The sequence below is a fragment of the Triticum urartu genome, chromosome 7A (genome assembly GCF_056163025.1).
Source record: "Triticum urartu cultivar PI428250 chromosome 7A, HENAU_Tu73, whole genome shotgun sequence".
Classification (NCBI taxonomy): domain Eukaryota; kingdom Viridiplantae; phylum Streptophyta; class Magnoliopsida; order Poales; family Poaceae; genus Triticum; species Triticum urartu.
In genome coordinates, this window is record NC_141879.1 from 581,932,024 (window position 1) to 581,949,783 (window position 17,760).

At 52.0% G+C, this 17,760-nt stretch overlaps 2 protein-coding genes, 1 long non-coding RNA gene and 1 pseudogene across 5 annotated transcripts; 2 read left to right on the forward strand and 2 right to left on the reverse strand.

Annotated features, from left to right (window-relative positions):
- The first annotated feature begins 1,681 nt into the window (after positions 1 to 1,681).
- On the forward strand, positions 1,682 to 13,997 carry LOC125519961 (cinnamoyl-CoA reductase 1). Its single transcript, XM_048684742.2, has 6 exons — positions 1,682 to 1,954; positions 2,337 to 2,506; positions 2,902 to 3,087; positions 12,613 to 12,775; positions 13,093 to 13,282; positions 13,701 to 13,997. Exons 1-6 carry the CDS (start codon positions 1,816 to 1,818, stop codon positions 13,831 to 13,833), a joined length of 981 nt encoding a protein of 326 aa, XP_048540699.1. The 5' UTR covers positions 1,682 to 1,815; the 3' UTR covers positions 13,834 to 13,997.
- On the reverse strand, positions 10,360 to 12,597 carry LOC147960525 (uncharacterized; annotated as a pseudogene).
- Positions 13,998 to 14,397: 400 nt separating the features above from the next.
- On the reverse strand, positions 14,398 to 17,497 carry SDG38 (SET domain protein 38). 3 transcript variants are annotated; one of them, XR_015610261.1, is made up of 8 exons: positions 17,249 to 17,497; positions 17,084 to 17,179; positions 16,738 to 16,793; positions 16,437 to 16,563; positions 15,921 to 16,239; positions 15,250 to 15,321; positions 14,835 to 15,137; positions 14,398 to 14,559 (listed from the first exon to the last, which is right to left on the reverse strand). XR_015610261.1 is itself a non-coding variant. In XM_048684743.2 (8 exons), exons 1-8 carry the CDS (start codon positions 17,441 to 17,443, stop codon positions 15,019 to 15,021), a joined length of 915 nt encoding a protein of 304 aa, XP_048540700.1. In that variant the 5' UTR covers positions 17,444 to 17,495; the 3' UTR covers positions 14,398 to 15,018. The 3 variants fall into 3 exon arrangements, 2 of the variants coding, with proteins under 2 accessions (XP_048540700.1, XP_087390661.1); XM_048684743.2 differs by having other exon boundaries at positions 14,398 to 15,137; positions 15,921 to 16,100; positions 16,170 to 16,239; positions 17,249 to 17,495; XM_087534535.1 differs by having other exon boundaries at positions 14,398 to 15,137.
- Positions 14,870 to 16,035, forward strand: LOC147960526 (uncharacterized). Its single transcript, XR_015610262.1, has 3 exons — positions 14,870 to 15,004; positions 15,122 to 15,227; positions 15,901 to 16,035. It is a non-coding gene; the product is annotated as an uncharacterized LOC147960526 (long non-coding RNA).
- Positions 17,498 to 17,760: the final 263 nt, after the last annotated feature.

Below are 17,760 nucleotides of genomic sequence, written 5' to 3' on the forward strand. Positions count from 1 at the left end.
AGAGAAAACTTTTGGGTTGAGGTTAACAAGATATTAGTTTCTACCAATAATGTGAAGCATGAACTTGAGAGGTATGCTCCAAGCTTCCAATACATATATCGTTCATATCAAAATAAAAATTAATATAGAAAAACAATTATGACTAACATGGATGACTTGATGATGTGGCTTGGTTGCATGGATAAATTAATGAAAATTGTAACTAATAGCTGCCATGTATAACTTGTTATTGTGACATAATTGTATGGATATAAGAAAAATAATTAGTCACAACAATTTAGGAATAGAGGATAGATGCCTGATGCCGACAAATGTTATGATGGATCCAAGTGCATCCGAAAACATCAAGGATGTGTTTGGTAGGCTGTATCAAGCCCAACTAGGCTCTGGCGGGCCAAGTACTCAGCTGTTTGGTTGCCTGACCTACATGTAGAAACTGGCTCGCACGGAACTTAAAGCGCTCTCAGCCAAGCCCGCAGGGAACGCCTAGATCGGCAGTTTTTCCAGATGCAGACTCAGCCTATTGCAATTTACACTATAAGAATGATGCGAGTTGTGCTTGATGCAGTCTACCAAACGACATGCAGATGATGGCCCGGAACCTGTATACACCAAAAAAGGCTCCATTGAGACAGGTTCCACTGAGAAAGTAACCAAACACTTCATAAAAAACTAAAAATAGCAACAACAAAAAGTTAAGCAATTCCGATTTGAAAACATGGTCGGGTGGTCTACTCTTTTTTTTGCGGATCAACAAGTGTATATATTAATTAAGCAGCAGTCTTACACTCGTTTTGACAGAGATTACACAAATCAACTGGTCCTGAGCCTAGCCAGGTAGCAGTACGCCGCGACATGCGACCTAGTTGAGCCATCAAGTGAGCAACAACATTCAGACTACGCTTTACATATACTCCCTCCGTTCCAAATTACTCGTCGTAAAAATGGATGTATCTAGAACTAAAATACATTTAGATACATCCCTACCTGTGACAAGTAATTCGGAACGGAGAGAGTACTAAGCAAAACTCACGACCTTCATGCAAGAGGTTCTTTGTCTCACATGTGAACTTCGTGAAAAAATCACATCCGTGGTGATTAAGGCGAGAAAACAAAAGTGGGCCTAAAATATGCTTGAACAATGGGTGTTTTAGAGCATGCACTTTGTCCCTTTGTCCAAAACACTTCTTCATGAAAATTTACATGTGAGTCAAATATTTGACTATGTTTGTTAAAAAATAGAATTGTTCATTTTTTTAAAAAAATCTGATGTTAATGTTTTTGTCTGGTGCATGTGCACCCAGAAGCCAAACTTATGTGTCGGTGTTGATTCCAAGTTTTTTTAGGTAAGAGAAAAATGTGTGCCATCGTTTAACTTGTGCGTGTGGTAGCGTGTGTACACACACACAACACGTTACGTTGTACTTGGTGTTCCTTTTTAAGACGTTGCATTTTTTAAAAGGAAAATTAGATCATGAAGAATCGGTATGCGGCCGGATGATTAGGCGTGGTTGTACAGTGGAATATTTTTATCACGGGAGACGACGCTCCCATCCCATGCCATCGATCGACAGCGAGGTTGCGGACACACAAATACGGGAAAGGTCGAGGACTACACACATAAAATTCGCAAAACCAAAGACCAAAGCCGAAAGACTCTGATCTTGTTTCATCAAAAATATAAAACCCCGCACGAGGCCAGCGCGGCGCGCGGCGAGACGCGGAAGGAACAAGCAAACAGCGCACGGCAGAGAGAGTGAGCAGTAGAGCTGTAGAGGCGCGCAGAGAGAGAGAGAGAGAGAGAGGGACGGGAGCATGGAGGTGGCGGCGGCGAAGACGACGAGCGTTGTGTGCGTGACCGGCGCAGGGGGCTTCGTCGCCTCGTGGCTCGTCAAGCTCCTCCTCTCCGCCCCCAAGGCCCGCTACACCGTCCGCGGCACGGCGCGCGATCCCGGTAAGAGCGCGCCCTGGCCTTCCTTCCCCGTCGCTCCCATTTTAATTTCCCTTGGCTTGCCCTCGACCGCTCGACGATCAGATGGATAGATGGTTGCTGTTGATACGAAATGCGGCGAAGCAGGCCAGCCGAGCCGACCATACGTGGTTGTTGGAACTTGAAGTCAGCTGAAGCAATTTTGCCATTTTGAGATCCTAAAGTTTGATCCTCCGGCAATTTCTGTCTTTAATCTGTTCTCACAGAGCAAAACTTAGAACGAATCACAAGAGTTAGAAGATCCTACATTCGTAATTCTGAAAACTTGAAGAAGTTGAGCATACTTGTTATTCGTGGTTTTGCAGCTCTGGCTAAGCTCCCATTTTTATTTTTATTTTTGCTGCAGGTGATGCTAAGAATGCTCATCTCAAGGGGCTAGGCGGTGCCGAGGAAAGGTTGCAGCTGGTCAAGGCCGACCTTTTGGACTACGACAGTGTATCGGCGGCGATTGCCGGCTGTGAGGGCGTCTTCCATGTCGCCTGCCCTGTCCCCTCTGGCCGATCAACCGACCCAGAGGTGAATTCTCAAGAACATGCATCGCATAATTTGTGTGATTCTGAGGCGAATATGAACATACAACTGTTCAACACAGTGGCTTAGTAGAATGCAGTCTGCCAGCATAAGTATCTCTACTTGACCTTAGACAGAAATCTTCTCAACGATGTTGCCCAAAGATCCCCTGGAAGGACGATCTCTGACTGGCAGGAGACATTCTGAATGTATACTCCATAAAGTGTGAGATCTGCAACATTGTTATGGTAGCAGTCTAGCAGACATAGTTATCTGGTTTGAGGCTCACCTGCCATACATTACTCCTTTTCTTTTACCAGTGCCATCATCTACATGTAACCACATAGTTAATTTCTAGAAATAAGCATCTATTCTGATGATGTAATCTTGCTGCTTTGTAGGCAGAGATCATAGCTCCTGCTGTAACAGGCACACTGAATGTGCTGAAGGCCTGCCATGAGGCGAAAGTTAAGCGAGTAGTCATGGTGTCTTCAGGTGTTGCAGTGGTCGCTAATCCTAACTGGCCCAAGGGCAAAGCCTTTGATGAAGAGAGCTGGTCAGACGAGGACTACTGCAGAAAGAATGGGGTAAGGCAACACCTGTGTGGTTGTATGATTGTTTAGCCTATGTGATATATCATACTCCCTCCGTCCGGAAATATTTGTCATCAAAATGGATAAAAAAGAGTGTATCTAGAACTAAAATACATCTAGATACATCCCCCTTTATTCATCTTGATGATAAGTATTCCCGGACGGAGGGAGTATTACATTACAGATTCCTGTTTTTTGGCTCAATGTTTCACTTCGAATGTATATATAGGATTAAGAGTCAATGTTTAAGGTTGACATTTACCTCTGTTTTAGATCAAACTTTTTGATTCGAGAGAAGCCACTAAGCTCAATGTAGAACGCAAGCATTTAGCTGCAAAAAACCCCGTTACGCTCACATGCCTATTGCAACACCACATCCCAGCTTGAGAACAAATGTCCATAAAGGATCTTATCTAATCATTCACTAGCTCGCTGGACTTGATCCTCCCTAGATCTGTATCTTTTAGCGAGATTGGGTCCACCCTGTGTCTAGAGCCCATTTGAACACTTACTGTCTTTTCCGGTTAAATATTTCGTTCATGGAACTCCTTTTTATGTCTTGAGTTCACCCTGTTCTTTGTGTTGATGGGATACTGTTGATCTGAGCCATGCATACATGTCTCATCAGCACCTCACGATTGAATTAAATCCTTGCAATTGCCTCTTAATCATCTTGAGGCAGCAAAGAAGGCGCAAAAGTTACAAAGCAAACCTGACAAAACTAGGAAGAAAAGAAAACAAGGCCTAGGCTAGCCGATACCCAAACTAACCAAATACTCCCTCCGTCCGGAAATACTCGTCATCAGAATGGATAAAAGAGGATGTATCTAGATGTATTTTAGTTCTAGATACATCTCTTTTTATCTATTTTGATGACAAGTATTTTCGGACGGAGGGAGTACGAAGAAGGCGGGAAAAAGCAAAACACAGCAAACTCTATTGATAGTTGGCATTGACCGAAAATTCAGTTTTGACTCATAGGCTGGCTCTGACTTAAAACAAGCCAAAATTTGGTTTTGACTCAAAGTCACTTTTTATTCATGCACTCTATTTCTATTTTTCGCTTTGTTTTGGAAGAGAGAGGATTTGCTGAACCATGGTTCAGCTCGTCCATGTCTCTAGACCACACAAGAGAGGATTTTCCAAATGGGAAGCATCAGCAATAGTTGGCTTTCATCTTGTTAGGAGCTAGGGTTCTGCCGTTTCTAGGGCGGAGATTGTAGGGGAAAGATGAAGGAAGACGATGTTATGACCGGCCAGGTCTATGGCCACAGGAGGCCCAACAGGCAAGCTTAGGCCCGCAAGTTATCTTAGTTTTATTTTCAGATTATGGTTATATATATGAGCTGTAAGACTATTTTGGAAATTAAGCAATAAGACTATTTCTATTGCCCGGCTCCCAGAGGAGTCGGAAACCCTAAACCCTAGCCGCCTTCTTCTCTCGCCGCCGCCGCACCGCGCCAAGGCGGCGCCTCGCCGCCGGCCGCCGCGCTCAAGCCCTCGCCCTTCCCCCTCCTTTCCCTACTGTCTCCGGCCAAGACCGGGCAGAACCCTAGCCGCTAACACCTTGGTATCAGGTACCCGGATTTCGACCATGTCTTCCCCGCCAATCCCACCACCGCTGCCGCCGATCCACCACGCCTCCCCCACCGCCGCTGCCACCGATTCCTCCACCAGCGCCACCGCGTCGCCGGGTACTACGGCCTCCCTATCAGCGCCGCTCTCCTCCGCCCCCGGCACCACGCCGGGCCAGGGCCAGCCGCACCTCCCCATCCAGCAACCATCGCTGCCGCTTTCCCCAGCGCCGCCGCAATTCACACCGGAGGCTATGGCCGGCGTGCTCAATGACCTAGTCGTGGCAGTCCAGGGCATCCGCCTCTACTTGGCCAGCCTGTATGGACCGCCTCCACCGCTGCATCAGGCCGCGGCCGCGGGACAGCAGGCGCTGCCGTGGTACTCAGTACCGGCGGCCCTCACCGGCGGCTTCCCGGCGCTTCCCGCCCCGGCGGCTTCGACGCCGCCTTGGCCGCAGTGGCCGACACCGTTCTCAGCGCCAACCGCGCCCCCCGCCACCGTCCAGGGACCGCAGTGGCCGACCTGGACCCCGCCGTCCGCGCCACCCTCCATCGCGTCGTCCCTTCCGGCGGCCACGGTGCCAGTTCCACCACCGCCACCGCCCAACCCTGGCCCGGGCGGGTCCTCGCCGAGCGGCCTTCCGATCCAGGAGGTCCGCTTTCCTTCGTCACCATCGCCGCTTCCCGACTGGCTCCACGGGCCGCCGTCGGCTCCCACGGAGGCCCGGCCGCCGTCAGGGGTCCAGTGGCAGCCCGAGGCGTCGGGCGTCACAGGGCACTACGCCGAGCCTTCCACCCTGGACCGGGTGCCGTCATCCGCCCTCCGTACCGCCGAGGCAGTGGGCCTAGGCGCGCCACACCAGCAACCGCCCCGGTTCGCAAAAATCGACTTCGCCACGTACGACGGTTCGGACGACCCGCTTAACTGGCTCAACCAATGTGACCAGTTCTTCCGTGGACAGCGCACGCCCGCGTCCGAGCGCACGTGGCTGGCTTCCTACCATCTCTGCGGGGCCGCCCAGACATGGTACTACGCCCTCGAGCAGGACGAGGGCGGCATGCCACCGTGGGATCGCTTCCGCGAGCTATGTCTTCTTCGATTCGGACCACCGGTACGCGGGAGCCGCTTGGCCGAGTTGGGCCGCCTACCGTTCACCTCCACGGTGCAGGATTTCGCCGACCGCTTCCAGGCTCTAGCGTGCCACGCGCCGGGTGTGACAGCCTTACAGCTGGTGGAGCTCTTCGTCGGCGGCCTTCCCGACCACATCCGCGTGGACGTCGAGATGAAGGGACCACAAGACCTTCAGACGGCCATGTACTATGCGCGGGCGTTCGAGCAGCGTGCCCAGGCTTTGACGTCGACGCGGCCATCCGCGCCACGTGGGGGTCGTCCGCCTCCCCGGCCGCCTCCGGCAGCGCCGTCGTCCTCGACCACCGCCCCGGCCGCTACCCCGGCCCCGACGCGGCCGTTTCAGCGCCTCACTCAGGCGGAGCAGCTGGAACGCAGGCGCTTGGGCCTGTGCTTCAACTGCGATGCGCCCTATGCGCCGGGCCATGTTTGCCCGCGCCTCTTCTACCTGGAAACGACGGACGAGACCGAGGATGACACCCCGGAGGCTGACCTCGGCGCCCCGACTCTTGCGGAGCCCGCAGCGGCACCCGCACCGGCCCCGGCTACCGCCCTCGTGGTGTCCCTTCACGCGCTGGCCGGCATCCGTGATGAACGGACGCTGCTTTTACCGGTCATGATCCATGGCGAGCGCCTGGTGGCCCTCCTGGACACAGGTTCCACGCATAATTTCCTGCCGGAGGCCACCATGCGGCGTCTTGCGCTCCAGCCGGCCGGAGAGGAGCAGTTGCGGGTTACTGTCGCTAATGGCGACCGCCTACACTGCCACGGGCTCGCCCGCGACGTGCCCATCACTATCGGCGACGAGCACTTCACCATCACCTGCGCCGGCATCGATTTGGGCTGCTTCGACTTCATCCTCGGCGTCGACTTCTTGCACACGTTGGGTCCTATTCTTTGGGACTTCGACGCGCTGATGATGACCTTCTGGCGTTTGGGTCGTCACATTCGGTGGGAGGGCATTAGGGGGGCCGCACCCGCACCCCCTCTTCAGCTGGCCGCGACAACCATGGAGGCCGAGCATCCGCTCTTGGACGGACTCCTGCAGCAGCACCGGGATCTCTTTGAGGAGCCACATGGTCTGCCACCGGCCCGGATCTACGACCACCGTATTCACCTCCTTCCGGGATCGGCCCCTGTGGCCGTACGGCCTTACCGGTATCCACAGTTGCAAAAGGACGAGTTGGAGCGACAGTGTGCACTCATGCTTGCCGCCGGCATCATCCGCATCTCCACGTCCCCGTTTACAACACCGGTCCTCCTCGTTCGTAAGTCGGATGGCACGTGGCATTTCTGCATCGACTACCGCGCCCTTAATGCTCTCACATTAAAGGACAAGTTTCCTATTCCGGTTGTCGATGAGGTTCTCGACGAGCTACACGGGGCGCGCTTCTTCACCAAGCTGGACCTTCGGTCGGGGTATCATCAGGTGCGCATGCATCCAGACGACATCGCCAAGACGGCGTTTCGGACTCATCACGGCCACTTCGAGTTCTTGGTGATGCCCTTTGGCCTCTCCAACGCCCCGGCGACATTTCAGGCCTTGATGAACGATGTCCTCCGGCCCTACTTACGTCGGTTTGTGCTCATTTTCTTTGACGACATTCTTATCTACAACGCCTCCTGGGCAGAGCACCTCCAGCATGTGGCCATCGTCTTCAACGAGCTTCGGGCGCATCATCTTCATCTTAAGCGCTCGAAGTGCTCGTTCGGGACACCTTCGGTCGCTTACCTCGGCCACGTCATCTCGGCCGAGGGAGTGGCCATGGACGCCGACAAGGTGGCGGCCGTCGCCGCCTGGCCGATCCCGCAGTCTCCACGGGCTCTTCGCGGGTTCCTTGGCCTCGCAGGGTACTACCGGAAGTTCATCCGGGAATTTGGCCTCATCGCGGCCCCGCTCACGCGTCTCCTCCGTCGCGACGCCTTCTCTTGGGATGCGGAGGCCACTTCAGCATTCGAGGCCCTCAAGGGGGCCCTCACGACGGGACCCGTACTGCAGATGCCGGATTTCGACCTTCCCTTCACCGTCGACTGCGACGCTTCCGGTGCGGGGTTCGGTGCGGTCCTACACCAGGGCGAGGGACCCCTCGCTTTCTTCAGCCGCCCCTTTGCCGCACGCCATCTCAAGTTGGTGGCGTATGAGCATGAGCTCATTGGGTTGGTGCAGGCAGTACGCCATTGGCGGCCCTATCTTTGGGGTCGCTCTTTCTGGATCCGCACGGACCATTACAGCCTCAAGTTCATGCTGGATCAGAGGCTCTCGACGATGCCCCATCACCAATGGATCAGTAAACTCTTTGGCTTTGACTTCACCGTCGAGTACCGGTCGGGTCGCCTTAACACCGTCGCCGACGCCCTGTCTCGGCGTGACGCCAATGTGGACGACGGTGCGGCGGAGGGGGCGGCCTTCTACATCATCACCGGGCCCTCCTTCGCCCTCTACGCCGACATCCGCCGGGCGACCGCTGCCGCGGCCGACTCCCTCCTTCTGCAGCAGCAGCTAGCGGCGGGAGAGCTGGAGGAGCCGTGGCGCCTCGCCGATGGCCTGCTTCTCCATGGGCGCCGGGTCTTTGTTCTGGCGCACGACGATCTTCGCCAGCAGGTGCTGCGCCTCGCTCACTCGGCGGGCCATGAGGGAGTGCAGAAGACGCTCCATCATCTCCGCGCCGACTTCTACATTCCTGGTGATCGGGCCCTGGTCCGTGATTGGGTTCGGTCGTGTGTGACGTGCCAGCGCAACAAGACGGAGACTCTACGGCCGGCTGGCATGCTTCAGCCCTTGGAGGTCCCATCTCAGGTTTGGGCGGACATCTCCATGGACTTCATCGAGGGCCTCCCCAAGGTGGGCGGCAAGTCCGTCATTCTCACGGTGGTCGACCGCTTCTCCAAGTATGCTCATTTCATCGCGCTTGGCCATCCATATTCAGCGGCATCTATCGCACGGGCCTTCTTCGATGGCATTGTCCGTCTCCACGGGTTCCCTTCTTCGATCGTCAGTGATCGGGACCCCGTGTTCACGGGACACGTGTGGCGTGACCTTTTTCGGCTGGCGGGCGTGAAGCTACACTTGAGCACCGCCTTCCACCCTCAGACGGACGGCCAGTCTGAGATCGTTAACAAGGTGATTGCCATGTATTTGCGTTGTGTTACAGGTGATCGCCCTCGCGCATGGGTGGACTGGCTTTCGTGGGCGGAGTACTGCTACAACACCTCTTATCACTCCGCCCTCCGTGCTACGCCCTTTGAGGTGGTGTATGGCCGGCCACCCCCGCCGATCCTTTCGGTTGATCCGGCCTTGGCACGGACCGAGGTAGCCGGGGCTCTTCTGAGGAGCCGTGATGAGATGCTCGCGGAGGTCCAGCAACGACTCCTGCAGGCCCAGCAGTTGGCCAAACGTTACTATGATGGCCACCATCGCGAGGCGGAGTACGCGGTGGGTGATTGGGTATGGCTGCGTCTACTTACCGCTCTACGCAGTCCTTGGACCCACGCGCGAGGAAGAAGCTCGGTCCTCGATATGCCGGTCCCTTTGCGATCCTGGAACGCATTGGGAAAGTGGCTTACCGTCTGTAGCTTCCGACAGGCGCGCGGATCCATGATGTCTTCCATGTCGGGCTGCTCAAGCCATTCCGCGGCGAGCCACCCACGGCGCCGCCGGCCCTTCCACCGATCACGGACGGGCGTCTCCTTCTTGAGCCAGAGAAGGCGCTGAAGGCTCAGCTGCGCCGAGGCTCCTGGTACGTGTTGATCCGGTGGACTAGACTACCAGCGGAGGACGCTACTTGAGAGCAGCGCGAGGAGTTCCGCCAGCACTACCCTGACTTTCAGCTCGAGGACGAGCTGTTTGCGCAGGCGGGGAGAGATGTTATGACCGGCCAGGTCTATGGCCGCAGGAGGCCCAACAGGCAGGCTTAGGCCCGCAAGTTATCTTAGTTTTATTTTCAGATTATGGTTAATATACGAGCTGTAAGACTATTTTGGGAATTAAGCAATAAGACTATTTCTATTGCCCGGCTCCCAGAGGAGCCGGAAACCCTAAACCCTAGCCGCCTCCTTCTCTCGCCGCCGCCGCATCGCGCCAGGACGGCGCCTCGCCGCCGGCCGCCGCGCTCAAGCCCTTGCCCTTCCCCCTCCTTTCCCTACTGTCTCCGGCCAAGACCGGGCAGAACCCTAGCCGCTAACAGACGAGGACGAGGGCGCGGCGGCCGGCGGCTGGGCGCCGTCCTTGCGTGGTGGAGAAGAGGCGGCGGTGGCGCAAGAGGCGGCTAGGGTTAGGTCTCCCAGCTCCCTAAGGGAAGCCGAGCAAATAATGATTGCTTCTTGCTTGATTAGATTGATACATCTCCTTTCCTTATATAAAGAGGTTTACTTGACTCCTAAGCAAACGACCCTAATAACGATAAGATAATTGGGCTAAACCCCTAATAACAATAAGATAACTTGGGCCACAGCCCACTGGGCTAAGCCCTTAATATGCCGGTCATAACACTTCTCCCCGCCTGCACAAACAGCTCGTCCTCGAGCTGTAAGGCGGGGAAGCGCTTGCTGAACTCCTCGAGGTGATCAACCAGCGTCAAACACCTCCGCGACAGCTGGGGCGGCCAGGTCGCTGAGCCCGGCGGCGACGGCATCCTCCTCAATGTAGTCTGCCGCCTCCAAGTAGAAGAGTCGGGGCAGACGTGGCCAGGCATGTAGGTCTCGTCGCAGTTGAAGCACAACCCTTGGCGGCGACGCTCGAGTAGCTCGACCGAGGTGAGCCGGCGGAACGGGCGCGCCGTGGTCACAGCAAGGGGTGCCGCGGAAGCCTGAGCAGGTCGATCCTGCGCGGGAACATCCGGCCAGGGTGGTGGCCCAGCAGCCCGGGACGGTGATGCCTGCTGGATGGCCACCGCGCGGCGCTCGAACGCGCGGGCGTAGTACATGGCCGTCTAGAGGTCCTGAGGTCCCTGCAGCTCGACATCCACGTGGATATGATCTGGCAGACCACCGACGAAGAGTTCGGCCCGCTGGTGAGCCGTCACGCCGGACGTGTGGCACGCCAGGGCCTGAAAGCGGTCGGTGTAGTCCTGCACAGTAGAGGTGAAGGGAAGGCGGCCCAACTCCGCCAGCCGGCTCCCACGTATCAACAGTCCGAAGCGAAGGAGGCAGAACTCACGAAAAAGCTCCCATGGGGGCATGCCGCCCTCGTCCTGCTCGAGGGCGTAGTACCACGTTTGTGCGGCGCCGCGGAGGTGATAAGAGGCGAGCCAGGTGCGGTCCGATGCGAGCGTCCGTTGCCCCCGGAAGAACTTCTCGCACTGGTTGAGCCAGTTGAGGGGGTCCTCGACACCGTCATAGGTGGCGAAGGCGAGCTTGGCGAAGCGCGGCGGTGTCTGAGCATGACCGACGTGAGTGTACGGCTCGGCGGTACGGAGTAGCAAAGAGGATGGCGTTGGTCCGGTGTGCACAGGTGGTCCCCAGGAAAGCGATGGCCCGTCGAAGCCAGTGTGGAAACCTGCGGAGCCGGAGGGCCCGTCGTACGACAGGGAGGGCGCCGGCTGGTCCGCGGCCATGGTGTAGACTGACGACGGTGACGTCCCGGCCAACCAGGCCGGAAGCTGGGACGGCGAGGGCGGGAACCGCACTTGCTGAATCGGCACGCCCGCCGGCGCGGTTGTAGTCAGCCCGGTGCTGGGCGGCGGAGGCGCCGGCAGCGGCAGCTGCTGCTGCCTGGAAACGGCGGAGGCGGCGGGCGCGGCGATGCCCGCGACCGGCCATTGTGGCCAGATCGGGGCGGTGGGGGGGGGGGGGCTGGCTGTAGCTGCAGCGGCCCGACCAGCGTCGCGGTGGCCCCGGGGTGCGGCGGCTGCCAGGGCTACCAGGGCGGTGGCGGCGAGGACCCGAGTGGCGTGGGTGACGCGGCGAGGGCCGGCACCGGCCACTGCGGCCATTGGGGCGCGACGGCGGACGGCGGCTGAAGCGGCCAGTGGTGGTGTAGAGGATCGGTCGGCGCCGCGGGTGCCGAATACCACGGCAGGGCGGCTGGCCAGGTCGCGGCGGCCGGCGGCAAGGGCGGCGGCGGCCCGTAGGTGCCGGCTAGGTATAGTTGTATCCCCTGGACGACGGTGACGAGATCGTTGAGGACCCCGGTGATCTCCTCCGAAGTGTAGGCGGCGGTCGGTGGTGCGGTGGAGGGCGCCGTCATCTGGGTGGTGGCGGCGCCGGAGGATGCGACCAGCGGCGCGGTGGAGAAGGCCAGCGGCGTGGTGGTGACGGTCGGCAGCGGAAGCGACGGGATGGGCGGCGGCGAAGACATGATCGAAACTAAGCTACCTGATACCAAGGTGTTAGGAGCTAGGTTCTGCCGGTTCTAGGGCGGAGATTGTAGGGAAAAGATGGAGGAAGACGAGGACGAGGGCGCGGCGGCCGGCGGCTGGGTGCCGTCCTTGCGTGGTGGAGAAGAGGCGGCGGCGGCGCAAGAGGCGGCTAGGGTTACGTCTCCCGGCTCCCTAAGGGAAGCCGAGCAAATAATGATTGCTTCTTGCTTGATTAGATTGATACATCTCCTCTCCTTATATAAAGAGGTTTACTTGACTCCTAAGCAAACGACCCTAATAACGATAAGATAATTGGGCTAAACCCCTAATAACAATAAGATAACTTGGGCCACAACCCACTGGGCTAAGCCCCTAATATGCCGGTCATAACACAACTTTAGGTTAATACAAAATTCTTCCGCTAACCACACAAGATACTGCTCCTGTCTTGTTATTCTTATAAAAGATAATTTTTTTCTGGATCACCCATTCAAAACAAACATGTGTTGTTATTTGACAGGATTGGTATTACCTTTCCAAAACATTGGCGGAGCGCGAGGCTTTTGCTTATGCAGCAAAAACTGGGTTGGACATTGTAACTATATGCCCATCATTGGTAATTGGACCCTTGATGCAGTCTACAATAAATTCAAGCAGTAAAATTCTCCTTAACTATTTGAAAGGTGGGTGTGTTATGTTGTTATGTCTGTCTTCTCTTTGCTTTCATTATACTATAAAAATTATGGACATCAAAAAGGATCTCTGCACTCGGTTGCACATTTTCCAACTGAAAAAAGGACACTACTTATTTATTTGAATTGTTTGAATTGCTTACCACATGTGTCACATGGTAAAAAAAGATACTAAATTGCAAAAAATAACTGCATATCATTAAAATAAAGCTGTTCACCATCCCTCAAAAAAAAATGAAGCTGTTCACCAAACTAGTTTAGGATTATAATTCTGTTTCTGTATTACTAAAACACTTATCTTTTTGCAGGAGAACATGATACTGTAGAAAATAAAAGCAGGGATATAGCGGATGTTCGTGATGTTGCTGATGCTATTCTTCTGGCGTATGAGAATCCAGAGATGTCCGGACGGTACATATGTAATGCACCTGCAATAAAAGTCTGTGATATGGTTAACATACTGAAGACCTTGTATCCAACCTACACATATCCCAAAAGGTAAGCGCCTTCCTCAGCAGGCAACTTTTTTTTACCTTACCAGCGCTATGGCTATTTTAGTTCTACATATCATGAGTTAGTTGGCACTGCCTAAGAAGGAAGGATAAATAACCTTCAGTTCACTTCGAAAAGGTACTAGAAGAATTCAACATCCATTTGTCTTTCCTGATATTACTAATTGTAGAATTCAAGTACTTGAACAGGGATTGACAAATTGACTAAAGCCTAATAGAGATTCACATTCCTAGAATTGTATCCATGCCAGTGAGCATGTAGTTTGTGATATGGACTTTAAATTTTTAATGAACCAATGTTGTTTCACCATATCACCAAATGCTGCTCGATGTGTGTCCTTCACCCCTGCTTTTCCATGCTTAGCTTGGATGAAACTTATTTTTCTCTCCAAATTTCTATGTAGCTTTACGGAAGTGGAAGGAAATCTTGTTTATAGTTCAGAGAAACTTCAGAAGCTAGGGTGGACCTTCAGGCCTGTAGAGAAGACCCTGGGGGACAGCGTCGAATCCTACCGAGCATCTGGACTCCTGAACTGAGCATGCAACTGGGACAAGCTTGGTTGTTGATCCTTGCAAATTATTTCTAAATCATGTAAACAGAGAAACAAAATAAGTTGGTGACACAATCATCAAGGGAATAATGTTACCATAAAAATAATTAAATAAATAAACATTATGCAAGCCTTTCTTTTGCGGAGTCTTGAGGTATTTCGAGTAAAATAGCTGCAATGTTCTGGTGCTTCTCTGAGTGACTTGCTGTGTCGTATACGATTGCTGAACTTGCTTAACTAGGACTATGCTGACCATTTTTAAAGACCTGTATGTATCAACTGTTGGTGTACAAAATTCGGCATGGTATGAGCCGGACATCCTCAGTTCGACGAGTACATCTTCCCAGAAAGCATAACTAGAAAATGTGCAGGCGGCCCATGTTTCCCCAATGTCTCAGTTTGTCGGGGTCAATGAAACTCTAAAAGTATGTAGAGAGTGGGAGCTACAGAACTGTTAATATGAAAATCAATTCCATTCATCAACTGATCATTAAATTAAACTGAAAACAGGAGCGACGATGAAGCTGCTCTCTGCAAATTGGAAGGATAGTGATTGAACTATCTTAACATTACAAATCAAAAGGACACTGTACAGTTGAAGTTAAAATATTATGTTTGCCTATTATCCAGGGAACTGAACTTATTATGTTTTAACTGATTCTTCTTTCTCCACATCATAGATAGCTCAACAGGTTCACTGTTCATGTTTAACCTGCATAAGAAATGAGGATGTGAAGACAGATTTCTTTCAGAAACAACCGATGGTAGCTTTCCTTTGAAAAAAGAAAAACTGATGGTAGCTTTGACAGAAGTATATAGCGAATGCATCAAGATTGAATACATGTGTGAAACTTCAACAATGGCATTAAACGAACACCTAATGATCTTACAATGTCAACTTACAATCTTTAGCACTTGGTCAACGACAACCTATAAAACTGTCTATTAAGTAGTATTAATCAATAATGTTTAGTATTTGGACTCTACCAGTTCACTTAACACTGGGGGCATATCTTGATACAGGAACCTGCAAGTGTTGGCGCCTACTGGCTTCATCAGATGCAGAGGTGCAGTCCTCATGGTCGGCGACCTTATGTGAATTAAATGAACCATAGCAGAAACTGATGTCACGCACGTCGAGGGAAGCGACCATTAAGGTAAACGATGAATTTTAGTCCCCAGATAAGCACCGTTGGCAATGGCACTGGAAGCCAAATCCTTCAGTGAGAATCTTCTGCCTGGCGTTCACATCCATGCTTGTATCAATGTAGCAGATGCGCAGCTCTTCACCTATGACAGATGCAAAAGAGCAGCATTAAGATATTGGTACCCATCAGTGTTTTTGCTTTAACTGTTGTCAAGAGAACAAAGGCTACATAGGTACTGCTACACCTATCTATACCTTCGTCAATATCACGAAGGGTCATCAATTTAGCGTCTGCGTTTTCAAGCCAAACTATGTGAGTATTTGGATCTGCAAGTTGACAGGAAAAGAATATGAATATTCGGATTTGAATTTGAAAAGAAAGGGAAGTGATACCCAAGCAAGTAGAAAAATCGCTGCTTATAGGATGGAATTACATCCATTGTTGTGTGTCACCATTATACTAGCAATCTTCTTTCTAATGCATCAATTGGAAGATAATTCATCTTGTTTCGAATGTAAAACAATATAGGTATTTCATCATCGAGTGCAATGAAAGCAAACAAATACTCCATCCGATCCAAAATAAGTGTCGCAGTTTTAAACTGCGGTTAGTTCAAAACTGCGACACTTATTATGGATCGGAGGTAGTAGTACATTAGTGATTAGTGGATATAACTTGGAGTTGCATAGTACTGAAATAATACTGAAAACTCAGACAGCACAATCAACACTTCATATGCCACAACAGACAACAACAAATTCTACGTCACAAGGAAATGCAGCAGTTAAATCCTTGCTTTCAAATAAGAACTTTAGAAGTCATATCCTTGCTTTCAAATAAAAACTTCAGAAGTCATAATGAGAGCCATTATGGTAAATATTAATATCCCCTTTTCCCGTTAACAGGAGCATGTGAAGAGCCATACCACAGTCATGGTTGTAGAACGAGGGGAGCATATATACAGCATTGCCAACTGATGCATCACATGTTACCGACGCTACTGCTGAGGATAGAAGATCCTCATATGAACTTGCAACCAATTCAATACGGAATGCATTTACACGTATTCTTGCAAGTACATTGATGTACCATTGTTTGGTCAAAACTAATACTGTCAAAGAAACTCCAGGAAAACCAAATGATAGAGAGGGTGAAATAAGATATAAAAGGATACAAGTTGTGAGTTCTTCCTGAAACCCTGCCTTCCTAAAAGTGGACTTCAAAAATTCAAACTCCTCTTCCATCTATTATATTCCAATTATATCCATGTCAGGACCAACCGTACAACAACATAGGGAAAGAAACATGTGAATGCTATGACATTCTTTTTTCTGCGATGATAATAGTTACAGCTGTGAAGATGGACATATGAAGCATAAGAAAAAATCAACTCCATTCTCAGTAAAAAAAACTAGCTCGACAGCTCGCAAAAAAGGGCTACCTCAATAAGTGTACCCTGGTGCAATTGGGCTGGCTGAAGAATGTCAAGACAATCTGCACCAACATCTCCTGATATAACCATGCAAGCTAGCCGCTTGACCATGTATGGGTACTTGAGACCACGTGAACTTCAGAGCACACAAGAATAAAGACAGATAAGCCAGGATGCTACACTGACAATCGAATGTCAAGCAAAACGGCAATATCGTAACAATAACAAAACGAATATAACTGACAACGTTATTAGAGAGAAGTCAGGAGATGCACATCAACATCAAGATGAAATGTAGTAACAAACATACCTACAGTGGTCATCTAACAAAGACCAATCCGCCTTCTTTTCAATGCCATGGAATCCCTAAACAGGATGAAACCACACATCTTAGCCGCTAAAAGAGACAGTAATTTTGCTCTTCCGAAAGAAGCGGAATTAGCAATGGTATCTTTTATCCGTCTGACAGTCGAAGAAGCATCATAAAATAAAGTTAAGCGGTCATGGCATATCTCAATCTCTTTATTCAGAATAATGTGAAGACTAAAGTCATTGCTCACAGAAGAACAAGGTAGCATAGACTGTCCTTACTGGAACTGTACAAACCACTAAAACCTACTGAATCTGCAGGAGGAACAGTGCAAAGGCATCCTCACCTCGGCATGCTCCCGACACGCGTCGCTGCAGAAGTAGCAGTCCCCTCTGGAGTCGCCGCCCTTCCCCGCTTTCCTCCTGAGGCAGCGGTAGCACACCTGAGGAGACCAATCCGATATAGTTCGCTCCATTCGTGGCCAATATGAAGCAAGTGGGGGCGCGCTCACCTCGTGGAAGAGAGAGCGGGACGGATGGGTGACGAGAGGCTGCGCCGAGTGGAGGACCTCGCCGTTGGCGATGGGGCGGGTAGCGAAGACTCCACGGCCGGCTGAGTCCGTCAAGGCGACGCGAACCGGCGGTGGGCCGCGAGCAGCGGCAACCGCCGCCGCGGTGGAGAGGAGGCGGCGGCGGACGAGGGACATTTGGGAATGCAGAGAAGAGATCTCACCCGTTGATCTGGTTGTATCTGCCAACTGAGCTTCATCAACGGTAATTGGGCCGACTATCAGTCGTCTCATAAAAATCATCTCGTTTTTTCTCAACCCAATACATACGCACATCCACTCATCCCTATAAAAGACATACGCACGTACATCTATCTCTATATAAAGTATAAACGCATATACATACATCATATCCCTATGAGCATCTTCGAGAAAACGACCTGGTATAACAAAGTGGCCACGTACACATTTGTAATCAACGAGAACATCTCCTCCCATTAAACGCACAACACCGA

Coding starts and splice junctions, on each gene's coding strand:
- LOC125519961 (XM_048684742.2), top strand. CDS start 1,816: ATGGAGGTGGCGGCGGCGAAGACGACGAGCGTTGTGTGCGTGACCGGC. Junction 1,955..2,336: donor CGGCACGGCGCGCGATCCCG/GTAAGAGCGCGC, acceptor TTTTTGCTGCAG/GTGATGCTAAGAATGCTCAT. Junction 2,507..2,901: donor GCCGATCAACCGACCCAGAG/GTGAATTCTCAA, acceptor GCTGCTTTGTAG/GCAGAGATCATAGCTCCTGC.
- SDG38 (XM_087534535.1), bottom strand. CDS start 17,443: ATGTCCCTCGTCCGCCGCCGCCTCCTCTCCACCGCGGCGGCGGTTGCC. Junction 16,564..16,737: donor TTGTTAGATGACCACTGTAG/GTATGTTTGTTA, acceptor TGTGCTCTGAAG/TTCACGTGGTCTCAAGTACC. Junction 16,240..16,436: donor ACCAGGGTACACTTATTGAG/GTAGCCCTTTTT, acceptor GGAATATAATAG/ATGGAAGAGGAGTTTGAATT.